The 14,061-nt window shown below is 47.4% G+C and overlaps 1 protein-coding gene across 3 annotated transcripts in view; it reads right to left on the bottom strand.

Annotated features, from left to right (window-relative positions):
* The window catches only part of MAPKBP1 (mitogen-activated protein kinase binding protein 1), a 53,203-nt gene that overhangs the window by 17,108 nt on the left and 22,034 nt on the right, over positions 1-14,061 (bottom strand). For all 3 annotated transcript variants that reach the window (XM_046652501.1, XM_046652499.1, XM_046652500.1), the window contains exon 3: positions 9,935-10,026. In XM_046652501.1, coding sequence (XP_046508457.1) covers positions 9,935-10,026 — 92 coding nt within the window. The remainder of the gene's footprint in view (positions 1-9,934; positions 10,027-14,061) is intronic.

Genomic DNA, 14,061 nt, shown 5'->3' with positions numbered 1-14,061 from the left:
AGACTACACATGACTGGGGCAAAACAGTCCAGTTCACAGGCTTGGAGTGACACGTGCGTCACGCATTTGTGTTCCAAGGGTGGCTGAGGCCTCTCACGTGTGTGCCCATATGTGTACTTGGCAGGAGCTGGTCCCCTACATCCTCCAAGCATCAGATGAAGGAGGGAGTTGGAGGCAGGCGGCCAGAACTGCAGGGAGGCTCAGTAAGACTGGGGGGTTAGGGTGGGCAGAGAGAACCTGAGAAGGCCTGGGGAAGCCTATTCAGTGCCTCGGAGCTCCTGGGCCCAGCCCTGAGAACCCCTGGCCCCAGAAAGCCTAAGAAGGGCCCTCTAGACTGCCAAAAGGCACTCAGGAACTCCACGTGCCATGCAGAGAAGGGTGAGAGTACTCTCTCCATCCAGGCGGCAAGGCTGGATGGGATCAGGTTCAGATTCACTTTCCAGAGGCAACTCCAGAGAGGAGGCCAGGAGGTAGGAGTCAGAGGCAAGAAGCCAGAAGCCGTAGCTAGGCAATGGTCCCCTCAGGCTCCCTGTCTGTCAGCAGGCCTGGGTGTGTTGCTCCTTCTGCCTCACCACTTCATCAGCACTCTAACTAGACGACAGGAGCAAGTGTGGAGCCTGCTACACCAGGTAAGAGGATGGGAAGAGAATGAACAGAGGGCTAATGTTCCCCAGACCCAGCCTTGTTTAGCGGGAAACGCAGTGCTTAGTAGAAACTTGAAGCGAACGCAGGTACAAGCTGCTAGTGAGTGCTTAGCATCTCAGGCTCAATAAACCACTTCAATATGCAAATTCCACAGGTAATCACTGGGGATGCTGGGATCTCTGAGGTATACCAGATATGCCCAGAACTGCCAGCTGCCTAACAGCCTTGGGATTCCTGGGTCACATCATCTTTTCCTCTAATTCCTTCCCCCAGTTCCTACCTCACTGTTCTCTTTCTCCTTCTCTCTTCATCTCCTAATCTTGCCTTGATCTCCTTTCCTCATTCCTTTCTCCTTTCTCTTTATACCAACTTCCAGTCTCCTGTTTCCCTTCCAGAATGCCACATCAGGAGAGGCCCTGTGGCCTAGTGATTAAGTTCAGCGTGCCCCACTTCGGTGGCCAGGATTCAGTTCCTAGGTGCAGATCTACACCACTCATTAGCAGCCATGTTTTGGCAATAACCCACATATAAAATAAAGGAAGGTTGGCACAGATGTTAGCTCAGGGCAAATCTTCCTCAGCAAAAAAATAAAATAAAATAAAAAATATATATATAAAACAAAAATCAGATGGCTTTGGAAACTCTGTGCCCCATCACTCTCCCTCTCCCCTCCCAAAACACACACATACATCCACGCACACTTGCCCAACTTCTGTTAAGGGCAGTCCAGGATACAGAGAGCCTAATTCCTTCAAAACAGATAGACTCATAGAAACTTAGAGCTGGGAAGAAGGATGGGAGGAATTAAATGCACTGTGCTAGATAACTTTAAAGATCACCTGGTCCAACCCTCCAAAATTTTGAGATGAGGAAACCTAGGCTCAGAAACCCAGGCTCTTATAAAGAGCAGGGCCAGGACTCACAAGTCTTCTGACTCCCAGTGCTCTTTCCATCAAATACGTGTGCACCTCTGATCTCATCACGTCACCCGTTGCTGAAAATCCCTGGGAGCTTCTAGGACCAAACTCCTCCAAGTTCCCATGAAGGCCCCAGGTGGTGTGAGCCCTGTCCACCCTCCAGCCTCACCCTGCAAAATGCTCCAACCACATTCTTTCACTCCTTTTAACTTGCTATGTTCCTCCCAGTCCAAGGTCTTTGCAGAAGCCGTTTCCCTTGTCTAGAACATTCTTCCCTCACTTTTCCAACTAGTTAACCTTTAGTCCTCCTCTTTCAGATCTCAGGTCAAATGGCCTCAGTATATGCTCTCAGAACACAGTTGTATCAATCTTTTGTAACATTTACCAAAATTGCAATTTTACATTTATTTTTGATTATCTCTCCCTAGACTGTGCATTCCGTGAGGGTGGGAACTGGACCTGGTCTTGCTCACTGCTCTGTCTCCTGTGACTAGCAGAGTCTGGCCCACTGCAGATGTTCAAGAACCATTTATTGAAAGGAGGAATGCCTCCCCTGGTTCACAAGCTTGGTCCTGGTGGGGCATCAGGAAGCCCAGCTGTCCTCCCTACTCCATGCCCCACCTGTCTTCTACAGAAAGGGGCACCGAGGACCTGTGGATCCTCAGAGGCAGTGTGGGACAGTGGGAACATTGTGGGCTCTGGCGTCAGAGACCAGGGTTTGAGTCCTTGTTCTGCCATGGACAGCTTTGTGAGCCTAGGTAAGTCACAAGCCTGTTTCCTTATCTGTCAAAAAGGAGACACTTGGATCTAGATCATAGGACTTCTGTGGACTAAATGATTTTTTCTCACACAGTAGGAGCCATAACAAATGGCATTTTTTAATATTGCTACTCCTGGAGCATGGAAAGGAAGCTGAAAGGGGGCTCCTGGCAGTGGGGAACGAGGTACCAAGGGACTGTGTCAGGTTCTTCCTTTGGAAAAATGGAGGTGAGTCCCGTTAGGATCTGAGTAACGGTAAAAACTTTAAAGGAGGCCTTATTTTTTGTTCTGGAAAGGAGCCAAAAAGGAAAGCTGGGTTAAGTTTGGATAAAAGAAAATATCTACATCTTCACTCACTCAGGAGATGATAAGCTTGGAAGGTAGCAAGGAAGGGGAAATGTTGAGAAACTACCTCAAGTGTCTAGGACAGCAGCACAGAAAAGTACGGAAAGATAACGGAAGTGACATCTCCTGGCTAAGGTGAAAAGCACCACACAAGAGTTTCAATGAACCCTAAACATGAAGGCTTCTACTTCCTGTAGTAACTGGTCTACTGCTCTTCACAGGGTGGGGCAATAATAAGAGTTACCATTTCCCAAGCACCTTCTATGTAGCTAGGCACTCTGCTAAGCACCTTAGATATCTGGTCTTAGCTAATCCTTACAACAATCTTGTGACGCTGGTACAATTAGCCCCACTTTAAGATGGAGAAATGAGTTCAAAGCAGTAAAGTCATTTGCTCAAAGCCGTTCAGCTAAAGCAAAATAGAGCCAGGAATCCAACAGCAGTGCTCTAAGAAAAGCAGAGTGGAGCGAGTGGGGGAAAGACGAGAACACTGAAGTTGAAGAGGAGACTTGAAAAATAGGAAGTACACTGACCTAATGCACAGGGTGCTAGGGCAGGAGCCTCTGAGAAGAGGGAAAGAAGGCTGGGGCACTTTGAGGGGAAAAGGATTTAGGCTACAGAATTTTTGGAAATCAGAACAAGATGCATGAAAATTACGGCAGTTATAGTTCAAAGTTCATGGATTTAGATATTTAGATTTTAATACTTCATTTAGGGTGTGAAAAACAATCCCCACCAGGCCTGCCACCATCAAGAAGAGCCCAGCAAGTTCTTGGGCAAACTGATGTTTTCTGAGCCTTCTTGCTATCTGTGCTGCCCTACTGAGGAGGCCCTCTGCAGGCTCATCTCTCTAGCAATGACTTCTAGTCTGAGTGGTTACAGGCTACCCAGGCTTTCTGATCAGCCACAGCTAAACCATGGCAAAGAGCTTCAGCTGAGAGCTGATCTGACATGAACTGACTCAATGGATATTCTGGCCAGCCACACTACAAATCCAGAAAAAGTAGGTGATGAGGGCTCTATTGTAAGCTTTTGAGCATTTCTTTAAACCCATCATCCCAAAGCAGCACCATTACCTTTCAAGCGCAGTGCATCAGACTGCTTAAAACACTTTCCAAGTCATTTCACACAAATTCTGAATTTTGCTGGGCCACCACATCTTGTTTCCTCCTTCCTCTAAGTTTGACTACATGGTAGAAGGACAAGGGAGAGCAGCATGTGTGCGTAAAAATACAATGTACATAGAAAGATGACTGGCTATGGGGCAACTTTTTCCTTCTCTAATACCCCGCAACACACCCCCAGTATCGATGGGAAAATTCTCGAGTGTGGCATGGAAGAGTTAAGCAAAGGAGGGAAACACACAGAGGCAGGCCCTTAAGCTGAAATTTTTACTTCTAATTATTCAAATTTAGAAACCTTCCAACACAGAGAAAAAGAGAGAAAGAGACCAACCCATGGTCACAGCTCCACTTGTAGGACAATAATGCAGATGTTAAAGTGAGGGCAGAAGTTGGAAAGACATTCAAGGTTCCCCCAGCTCCTTGAGGTCCTCCCAAGAGAAGAGAGCTCATTATCACTGATGTAGCAGCCTCTTCAGTCTTCTCTGACCTTTGAGTAAGCCCCTCAGTCTGCTAGGAGGGGTGGGTGGGGCACAGTTTGCATCAATCTTTGGCCCTCTGCCTCCAGATCCCTTGATCCTGCCCAGCACAGCAGGCAGTCATCTTCACATGCCCTTGCAGCAATGCTGGCTGAAACCCTCAATACGACAAAGGCGGGGCTGGCCCAACGGGCTGAGTCCCGTAATTCAGAACCCCAGGGTACATGTGCGTGAGGCTTCAGTCCCTCGGGACCTCTGCCCGGAGGTCACAAGGTGGAGCACCAGTACCAGGTGCTGGGCCCACTGCCCAGGAACTTCTCTCAAGGAGGAAGGGCCGAGCCCTCGACAGCCCTCTTCCCTGGACAAGTCCAAGCCTGCTGCCATCACGAAGAGCCCGGCATTCTCACAGGATCCATCTCCTACCACTCTCCATCCTCCAGAAAGCAGAAACAAATGAACCTTGGGATGAGCAACGAATACAACAGCACAGTGGGGAGCAGAGACCCTGTACCCTAGCATTTCTTCCTCAGACCAGGTAAAATCAGGTGACTCACAGAGGCACACCAAAGGTCCTTCAAGCCTTACTCAAACGTCTACCTCTAGCCCTATTTGACATCACAACCCTACACCCCCTACATTCCCTATTCCCTTTCACTGTTTATTGCTTATACTTTTTTCCAAAGCACACACTAACTTATAATATTTTATAAAATTTACTTTTTTTGGTGGGGGAGATCTATCTTTATCGTTAGATTCCTAGCTCTGTGAAAATAGTATTTCTGTCTGTTTTGTCTACTGTTACATCCCCAGGGCCTAGAAAATAGGCACTTAATAACTCTTTGTGAATCAGTAAATAAATCTTTAAGTCACTATAGCTCCCAAATCTCAAAGCCCTGACTGCCGAGGAAGTCAGGCCCCAGGGCAGGTCCATGGTTCTCCCCTGCCTTAGGCTTTTAGGACTCACTGATGCTGAGGGCAGTGTGATGATGAAAAGAACAAGAAAACTGGGGTCAGGCAGACCTGTCTGCTAACATACTGTGTAATCTTGGACACATTCCTTAACTTCTCTGAACCTCAGTTTCTTCATCAGTAAAACAGGAATGACAATATCTACCTCACAGAATTGTTGTGAGAACTGAAGAACATAATGTGCAAAGTCATCAGCATGGTGTTCCTAGCCATCTTCTTGAAGAGTACTCTGGTGCAGCAATAACAATGAAAGGGCTATCCAAGGGTCTGCAATTGAAACAGGAACCCCGACTATGATATCCCATCCAGGATTTGCTGGATACTAGTGACTCATTAGGTTGCAGAATTACAAACTGTCCCTCCAGATTCACTCCCAAAGGGGAAATCTTATAGCATTAATTATTCTAAGAGTTAATGAGTCTAGGATGTTTCCCAGGGCATCTCTGGTTATGGTCCTCTTTAGAGACCTAGAATCCAATGCCTTCCACATAAGTAATCCTCTTAGGCCAGGCCACAAGACCCACTGGCATCTCTGTTTCTGGGACACTTTACAAGCTCCCCTCAAAGGCATGAGAAAAGACCTGGTGGTAATAACCCAATGAATAACATGGTCACCGGAGCAGAGCTACCAGTACGCTTCTCTCTGCCCACAGGACACTAAACCTACTCCCTGCCAGGACAAGAGGTGGATCTCTGTGAGCCACAAGACTTACAGGCAGATCAAAATGGCAGTGTCTGAGCCAGCTTCCTCTCACTCACCATGGCCTAGCCACCATGGCCGCTGTTTAGCTCCTCAAACAAGTGAATTGATTCCTCCTTTCCTTGGGACCTTTGCACTCGAGGTTTGCTCCACCTGTAACACTTTGGTGTCAGATCTTCACACGTTGATTCCTCTTTGTCATTCAGACATCAGCTCAAATGTGACCTCCCACTGAGACCTGACCACCCAATCTAAAAGTCACCTGACCCCTACCCCTCTCCCAGTTATTCACTTACTCTCCCTTCCATCACCCAGGTTTATTTTCTTCAGAACACTCACCATTCTCTGATATTATCTCACTCACTTATTTACTTACATGCTTATTGTCTGTTTGCCCTTCAAAAGCAGTGACCTGTCTGTCTTATTCACTGGTGTGCATCCTGTGCCTGGAACAGTGCCTGGCCCAGAGCAGGTTTTCAGCAAGTATATGTTGAACAAGTGAATGCATGTATCTATGAATGGACTGTTCTGGGAAGAACTAAGAGCCCCCAGTTTCAGGTGTGAGACCTTCAGGGAAACCAGGAGAAAAGGCACTGAGGGGATCGATGCTTGAGAGCGCCCCTGTATATGCTTCACATCCATCAGGGCACCAAGTTCAAGCATTCTCTTCTCCCTGGTCCACCAGTCTCTCCACTGCCCCACACACTCCCTGGCAAACCCCCACACAGGGCTTGCCACAGAGAGTAAGAACACAGCTCTGTTTTCCTTCAGCTCAGAAGAAGCTGAACACAGTTCAGGAGATTCTGTGGCTTCACACTCAGTCCAATGCTTTGGAGCTGGGGTCTCAGCATAAACTCCAATATGGGCTGAGTAAATGGAGTGTCTTCTCAGAAGAGCTGGGTTCCTCTTCCTCTCGCTACTTAAAGCAACCAAGAGGTCTCCTCTTGGCTGCTGGATAGGGTGATCACCTTTCTAGGACACTTCCCACTCTAGTAGCTGCTCTGCCCAGAGCATTCACTGAGGCCAGGCCCTGTGCTCTGGCACTGGGGGTCTAGAGAAACTCATTCTCAGAACTGACTGCCTCCACAGTGGCAATAGGGGCTGTGCTGGGCTCTGCAGCACCTGAACGCTCTACGAAGCCAGCTAGAAAAGGGTCCCAAGTCAGTTGTGGGTATTCAACTAAACTAAGTCCCTCAAAGAGGCTATCTATCTGGGACCAGCCTGGCCTCCTAGAGCAGGGGGGCTTAAAGTGTGACAGGTTAGGGGTGGGCTTCCCGTGGGGAAAACTCTGAAGAAGTGATGCAAGAGCCACTAAAACTGAAGGGTCTCTGCCCAGAGACTTCAACCCACCTCTGCCTGACACACATCTCCCTCCACGCCACCCTCCCTGAGCTGTTTCATTTCCTCTCAGAAAACTTTGTTTTGGTTTGATATTTGCCTCTAGGCCTCTGGGAGAATTTTCTGAGCTTTGTTTCTCTTCTTGTTTCTAGGATACCTGAGCTGCTCCTAGAGCAACAAGCTCAGTAGGAACAAGAGAGTGGGGGAGGAGAGTGGGGTTAGGATCACCAGACAGAAAGAGAAGGAAGAGAGGCAGGGAGGGAAAGAGCCCACTCGGCTCACACAAACTTTGGTGGCCTCCAGACACCCCAGAGGCACATCACGGAGCTCTAAGACAGAGCAAAACTAAAACACCCAGAAAGGGGCCATTGGCATAGAGAGCTTGAAGTTCTCGGAAATCAAAAGCCAGGGAGTAGATCGGGGCACTGCCCAGGGCTGGCCCAAGCCAAGCACGCAAAGGAAACCTACTAGAGGTCACATCAGGGAAGCTTCCATACACCACCTGGAAGGATAAGGCCTCCCAGGCACACGCACCAGACTAGGACCTGCCCATAAACAGAAGCATACACCCTTAAAGGCGCCAGGCCTGGGGGGGCACGGGGAGCAGAGCTCCACACTCCCCAGGGCAGGGACATAGGGCTCAGCAAGCTCGGAGAAGCAGTCCAGGCCTTTCCTGCCCGTCCCACATTCAACCACAGCCCCACCTCCAACAAGAAGAAACCTGGCTTTCCCAGGCAGAGGCAAGATCTAGTGGAATTCCCCCGAGGCAGGCTGCACAGGGTAGCCGGCAACAGAGGTCATTCATCAGCTTGGGTCTGCAGGAGCAGGAGGCCACCTCAGCCTCTGTAGAGTAAAGCCAGTGCAGCTCCCACAGCGCCCCCACCACAGACATCAAACGCCAGAGGGCCGCTCAGGAGAGACACTGATTCAGGAACCCAGGGGCAAAAGTCTCCCTGACATAGACTGAGATGCCCATAAATTGAGCTCTTCTCATTCGAATTGCAGGTAGACAGCTGAGGGGAAAAGCAGCTTTTGAAAATAAGCAGAGGGGCCAGCCCAGCGGCACAGCAATTAAGTTCGCAGGTTCCACTTTGGCGGCCCAGGGTTCACCGGTTCGGAGGGTGTGGACCTATGCCCCACTTGTCAAGCCATGCTGTGGCAGGTGTCCCACATATAAAGTAGAGGAAGATGGGCACAGATGTTAGCTCAGGGCTAATCTTCCTCAAAAAAAAAAAAACAGCAGAAAGTCTAGTCTCCCCCACCTCCCTTCCCAATTTTAGGAGTAGGAGCTCTGCAGTCAGACTACTTGGATAGGCATCCCAATATAGACACTCATTAGCAGTGTGACCTTGAGCCATCTGCTTACCCTCTCCGAATCTTAGTTTCCTCCTCTAAAATATGGGATGATAACAGTACCAACCTCACAGGGTTGCTCTGAGTATTAAATAAAATAATTCCTGTAAAGTGCTTAACAAAGTGCCTGGCACAGAATAAATTCGTGACAAACGCAGCTTTTTTAACAGGATGATAAAACTAAGAGAGTCACATATCTGGTACAAAAACCGTCTACAAAAGTTGCTGTGGAAATCACACTGGGGAACTCAGCATTCCCAAGTTGATGGTGGGGGAAGAGGGGTGGAGCAGTGGCCTTCCATTTTCCTGTTCCTGTGCCCAGGAGCAAGGAATAGAGGTTGATGGAGAGAACCAGAAGCAGACGGAACCCTAAGATTCCAAAAGAAGCACTTCTGCAAAAGCCTAAAAATACTATGGTTGGGGTTTTCCCATCTGTAGGAGCAGGGGAGTGAAAAAGTAGCAAGAGAAAGAACACCAGCCCCAGAACCTACCTTTCTTCTAAAGCACTGACATCTCTCAAAGTAACTAGAGTAGACAAATGTTCAGAGCAGCATTTTTCATAATAACCAAAAAGTGAAAACAACCCAAATGCCCATCAACTGATGAATAGGTAAAATGTGGTAGATCCATACAACAGAATGTTACTTAGCCATAAAAAGGAATGAAGTACTGATACCTACTACAACATGTATGAACCTTGAAAACATTATGCTAAGTGAAAAAAGTCAGTCACAAAAGGCCAAGTGTTGTACGATTCCATTTATAGAAAATGTCCAGAAGAGGCAAATCTATAGAGACACAAAATAGATCAGCGGTTGCTTAGGTCTAGGGGTCTTGTGGAGAAATGGAGAATGACTGCTAATGGGTATGGGGTTTCTTTTTTGGCATTATGAAAATGTTCTAAATTTGATTGTGGTAATGGTTGTACAACTCTGTGGATATACTAAAAACCACTGAACAGTACATTTTAAATGGGTGAATTGTGTGATATGTGAATTACATCTCAATAAAGCTATTTTTAAAAATGACTAGAAATTAGATACTGAAGATGGTGTTGGGAGCTATGTATAATATAAAGTGTGACTCTCTGAGTGTGAGTGGATGGCCAAAAAGCAGGACAGGATGGCAACAAGAACAACATCCAACAAAGAGCCTTTACCTGGCCCTATATCTCCTTTAAAAAATGGCACCAAAACATTATTAACCTGGATATATCTCCAAGAAGATACCAGAAAACTCCTGCCCACCCCAATTGGTTTAGCATGGCTATACACTCCCATGCAGTAAGACCTCTTCCAAGGCACTTACCCAGCTGGGTAGGCAACTAAACCTGATCGGGGGTCACAGGCAAGTCCGCTGCCTCCAGACACTGTTATTCCAAGCACCTTCTCCAAGGTCACCTGTTAGAGCAAGACAGAGAAATGACATGTTATGGACAGAGTAGGGTTGGGAAGGAGGTGCTGAAGGTACCTGGGACCATCCAGCAGGGCTGACTGCTTTCCTGATGACTCTGTCTTAGGAGAGTGGCGCTACTGACTTGTCTAGGTTCTGTTCTGGCCCCAGGCCCCTGGATCACACAGGGAAAAGCCAGTGTGCATAGCCAGCTTTTAACTCAACCTTCTGGGACCATGCGAAAGAAAATGAAGTGGTTAAAGCTCAGCTCATGGCCACAGAGGAACAAGCACTCCCCCAACCCAGGAAGGCTCTGTTTCCAAGAGAAAGCCTTGGGTCCCCAGCCTGGCCTCTTGGGTCTATGAGACTCAGGGGAGGTTACTGATCTTCATGCCTTCACAGGCATGAAAGATAAGGCCACTCTGATCTACTAAGAGCCAGAAGAATGTTAGGTATCATTTAGGTGATTCATAATATCCCTGATGTTTGCATTCCATCACGTTCTCCCCCTGCATCAGAGGATTCCACCCCCCAAAATGTCTGCCAGTTCATACAGACTACGAGCCTAGGAGGCAGAAACATGGCTTAATGCTGTGTTTTGCAAAGCACAGATGCTCAGAGTACTCTAATTATTATTATTAAGCCACAACTCCCACAGAGATGAAAGAGAAACATGTGTGAAGTGCTCAGAGATTATGAGAGGACACAGCCACAAGAGACACTCACCATCCCTCTCATCATCACTATCGTTACCCTGCGCTGTCTGCAGCCCTGAGGCGCACACTGGACTAACCTCAAATTTGTTTACTGGTCTTTCTGCTACATGATCCCATGTGAGATTCAGACCGCCCTGTAACCTCTTGCTTATCACTCCACCTCACTCTCTGCTACAGAACGTCTTGCTTGTCACTCCAGGTCCAGTCTCCTCCAGTACTGTCTGGACTCCCTGCAGTGGCCCTCCTCAGGGATGTTCTTGGTCTTCACTGGCTCAGAGAGAGGGGCTTCTGAATGCAGAATGGCGACGTAAACAGGCTAGCCTGTTCTCTGCTAAGAGAGTTTCAGAGGCCCTAGGAGGGTGACATAAACCAGAAACACTTCAGGGGTGTTTATATCCACGGCAGGGTGAGCTACTCCTAGTCCAGGCCAGTTTCTAGAGAGAGGAAGCCCAGAATCAATTAGGGTAATTTTAGGATCTCTCCCAACCAGAGAACTCAAAGTGCTCCTAGAGGGCCTGTTTAAATTCTTATCTCCAAAGACCATTTGAATTAGGCTGGAAAGAAATGCCCTGTGGTGGCCAAAGACTATTAGTTCTAGGGCACCATAGCAACCCATGGCCACCTGGCAAGCACCAAACTTGCCAGTTGCCCTTGGGCCTACCTGAGGCACTAAACCTAATGTGGGATAAACTAAACATGAGCCTACTCTACACATCCTTGAGAGTTCACCCACACTTTTTCTCAGTTTAATGCACCCTTGGCACTCAGTCACTTTTCTAAAAGGCCTGAGCATCAGGCACTGACTGGAGAGTACAAAATAACCCTGGGGAAGTCCAGGGGATACTTAGCTCAGGGCACCACTCCCTCTCCTGGCACTGTGCCTCTGGCCATCCCAGGGGGAGGGGTATTCAGGAACATTCCTACCACACCAACTGCCTACAGCAGAGAAGAGAGAGAGAAGAGCCTGAGGTCAGCTTTACCCACATAGATGGGAAAGGTTACAAAATCAAGTGCAGTGAGCTAAAAGCCCGCTCAACTCCTATTCTCTTCAACCTAATCTGATTTCAGGCAAATTCTTTGGATTCAAATTTACATCAATCCCTCCCTTTACTTCAGCTTTGGTCCCAAGAAGTCACACCAATCTGTTAGTTCTCAGCTTCCCTTCCCTCTGACAAGAATTTGGGTAGGTGTTTTGTGGGTAGATGATCCAGTTCCAGTGAGAATTAATTCTGAAACTAGCTTGGACTTTTCAACAGCAATCTAAAGCAAGGAGACTGGACTTACTCAGACCCTAAAGATCAGTGTTTATCAAACGTTTCTGACCACAACCCACAGTAAGAGACACATTTTATGTCTCTTTTATATCATGACCCAGTACACATGCATGTATGTGTATGTGCATAAAACTGAAATAAAGTTTCACAAAACAATACTTACTCTTATTGCAGATATACTTTATTTCCTATTATATTCTATTTCATTAAAAAATAATTCTGGTCTTGGCCCACTTTATTGATTTCATGACCTACAAATGGGCTGGCAGCTCCAGCTTGAGAAGCCCTGCTACAGACCACCTTTTTCCACCGGGCCTGGGTTCCAGGCTCTGATCTCTAGCACCTTTGTGTTCCTTAGTCACTTTCCTCCCAGGACTCTCAGCAGTGGAACAGACATCCGGGCTAGGAAACCCCAGGGGCAGGAGTTTGCCTGGGCTCAAAACTTGGCTTATTTTCAAAGGATTTATGGGTTTGGGCTTTTTCTGGCTTTCTGAGCAACTATCCAAGGGGAAAAAGGCAGTTTCCTTTGGCGCTGTGGAGGGGGAGGAGCAGGGAAAAAACATTCAGGGGCATCAGCTGGTTTTTATTTTATGTTCTAACTCAAACCAGCTTCCTGTTTGCAGGGAGGTTTTGGGCTGAGCTCCACTTTCAAAGGATCTTGAGAGTCCAGAGCTCCTGCAAGGTCTCCAACATCCAGGCTCATTTTGCAAGGCTCCAGCACGACGGACTTTACAGACTGACTCTCTTCCTCTCAAAACCTTCTTCATAGCTTCTCTTTACAAAAAGCTGTTACAGCTTCCATCAACCCTAGAAAATGCAGGCTAACCTGGACACCCCTGCAAACACACCACAGTCTAAGTGCACCCAAGTTCACGCGGTGGTGTGCTGGAGGCGGCTCATGAGAGCTGACTGTGCACATCTTTCCCCATCTCCACATTCAGTAACAGCACATTGGTAGCTTGAAATTAACATGGTGGGAGTATGGACACCATGGAAATCAGAAATGCTACAATTCAGGGCCCCTGTCTTCCCCTCAGAGAGACTAAACATTTACCAACACAGCACTTGACAGTTGAAGCCACTATTATCCCTCACTAGCACTACGGGTGTAACTCTCATGTGTTCGCTCTGCTTCAGTCCTCGCCCCCTATAGTCTTTTCCTCAACATGGCAGGCCACAGTGATTCTTTTAAAATATACATGAGATCATGTCACTACTCTGCTCAAAAGCCTCCCATGGATTCCCATCCTTAAGTTCAAATCCAAATACTTTACCCTGGTTTACAAGGCCCTAAATCATCTGGCCTTTGGCTACCTCTCTGACCTCATTTCCTACACTCTTCCCCTCCTTTACTCCACCTCAACCACCCTGGCTGCCTTAAGCACCTCAAGCAGATTCTAGCCTAGATCCTTTGCATATGCTATTCCTTCGATTAAAATGCTCTTCCCTCAGCTATTCCCATGGCTAATTCACTCAGATCTTTGCTCAGAACTTTTCTCCTCAGAGAAGGCTTTCTAGACCAAGCTTTACTGCTGTCACTTTATACTCAACTTACTCTGCTTTATTTTTCTTGATAGCACTTAGAATCAGGTAGTGACTCAACATTAATTACATCTCTATCCACATACTTACCCTGTCTTCTCCATCAGAATATGAGCTCCTGACAGCAAGACCAGAGTTGCTACCCCTCACTGATGGATCCCTAGTGCTTTAAACAGTGCCTGGCACACAATGGGCGCTTGATAAATATTTGATGACTAAATGAATGCATGGCAGAGCCTTCAGGAACAGTGAAAGATAAGACATGAGAAGCTCAGGAAAACTGGGGTATTTCAGGCCAGTACAGGACAAGCACAAACAGAGCTTAATGGTACAGGTAACATTTTGTTTCCTAAGCTGATGTTGGGCACACAATTGTTCATGCTATTATTCCATATGTCTTTATTGTATGTCTTAAATACTGCACAGTAAATGCTAAAAAGAGAGAAAAGATACGGTCCAGGATGTGGTGTGGGGCTCAGTATCTCATGAGTAACATCCTTCTATAATTCAC

The sequence above is a fragment of the Equus quagga genome, chromosome 2, assembly GCF_021613505.1.
Source record: "Equus quagga isolate Etosha38 chromosome 2, UCLA_HA_Equagga_1.0, whole genome shotgun sequence".
NCBI classification, from domain to species: Eukaryota; Metazoa; Chordata; class Mammalia; order Perissodactyla; family Equidae; genus Equus; species Equus quagga.
This window is presented reverse-complemented; position numbering and strand designations above follow the sequence as displayed.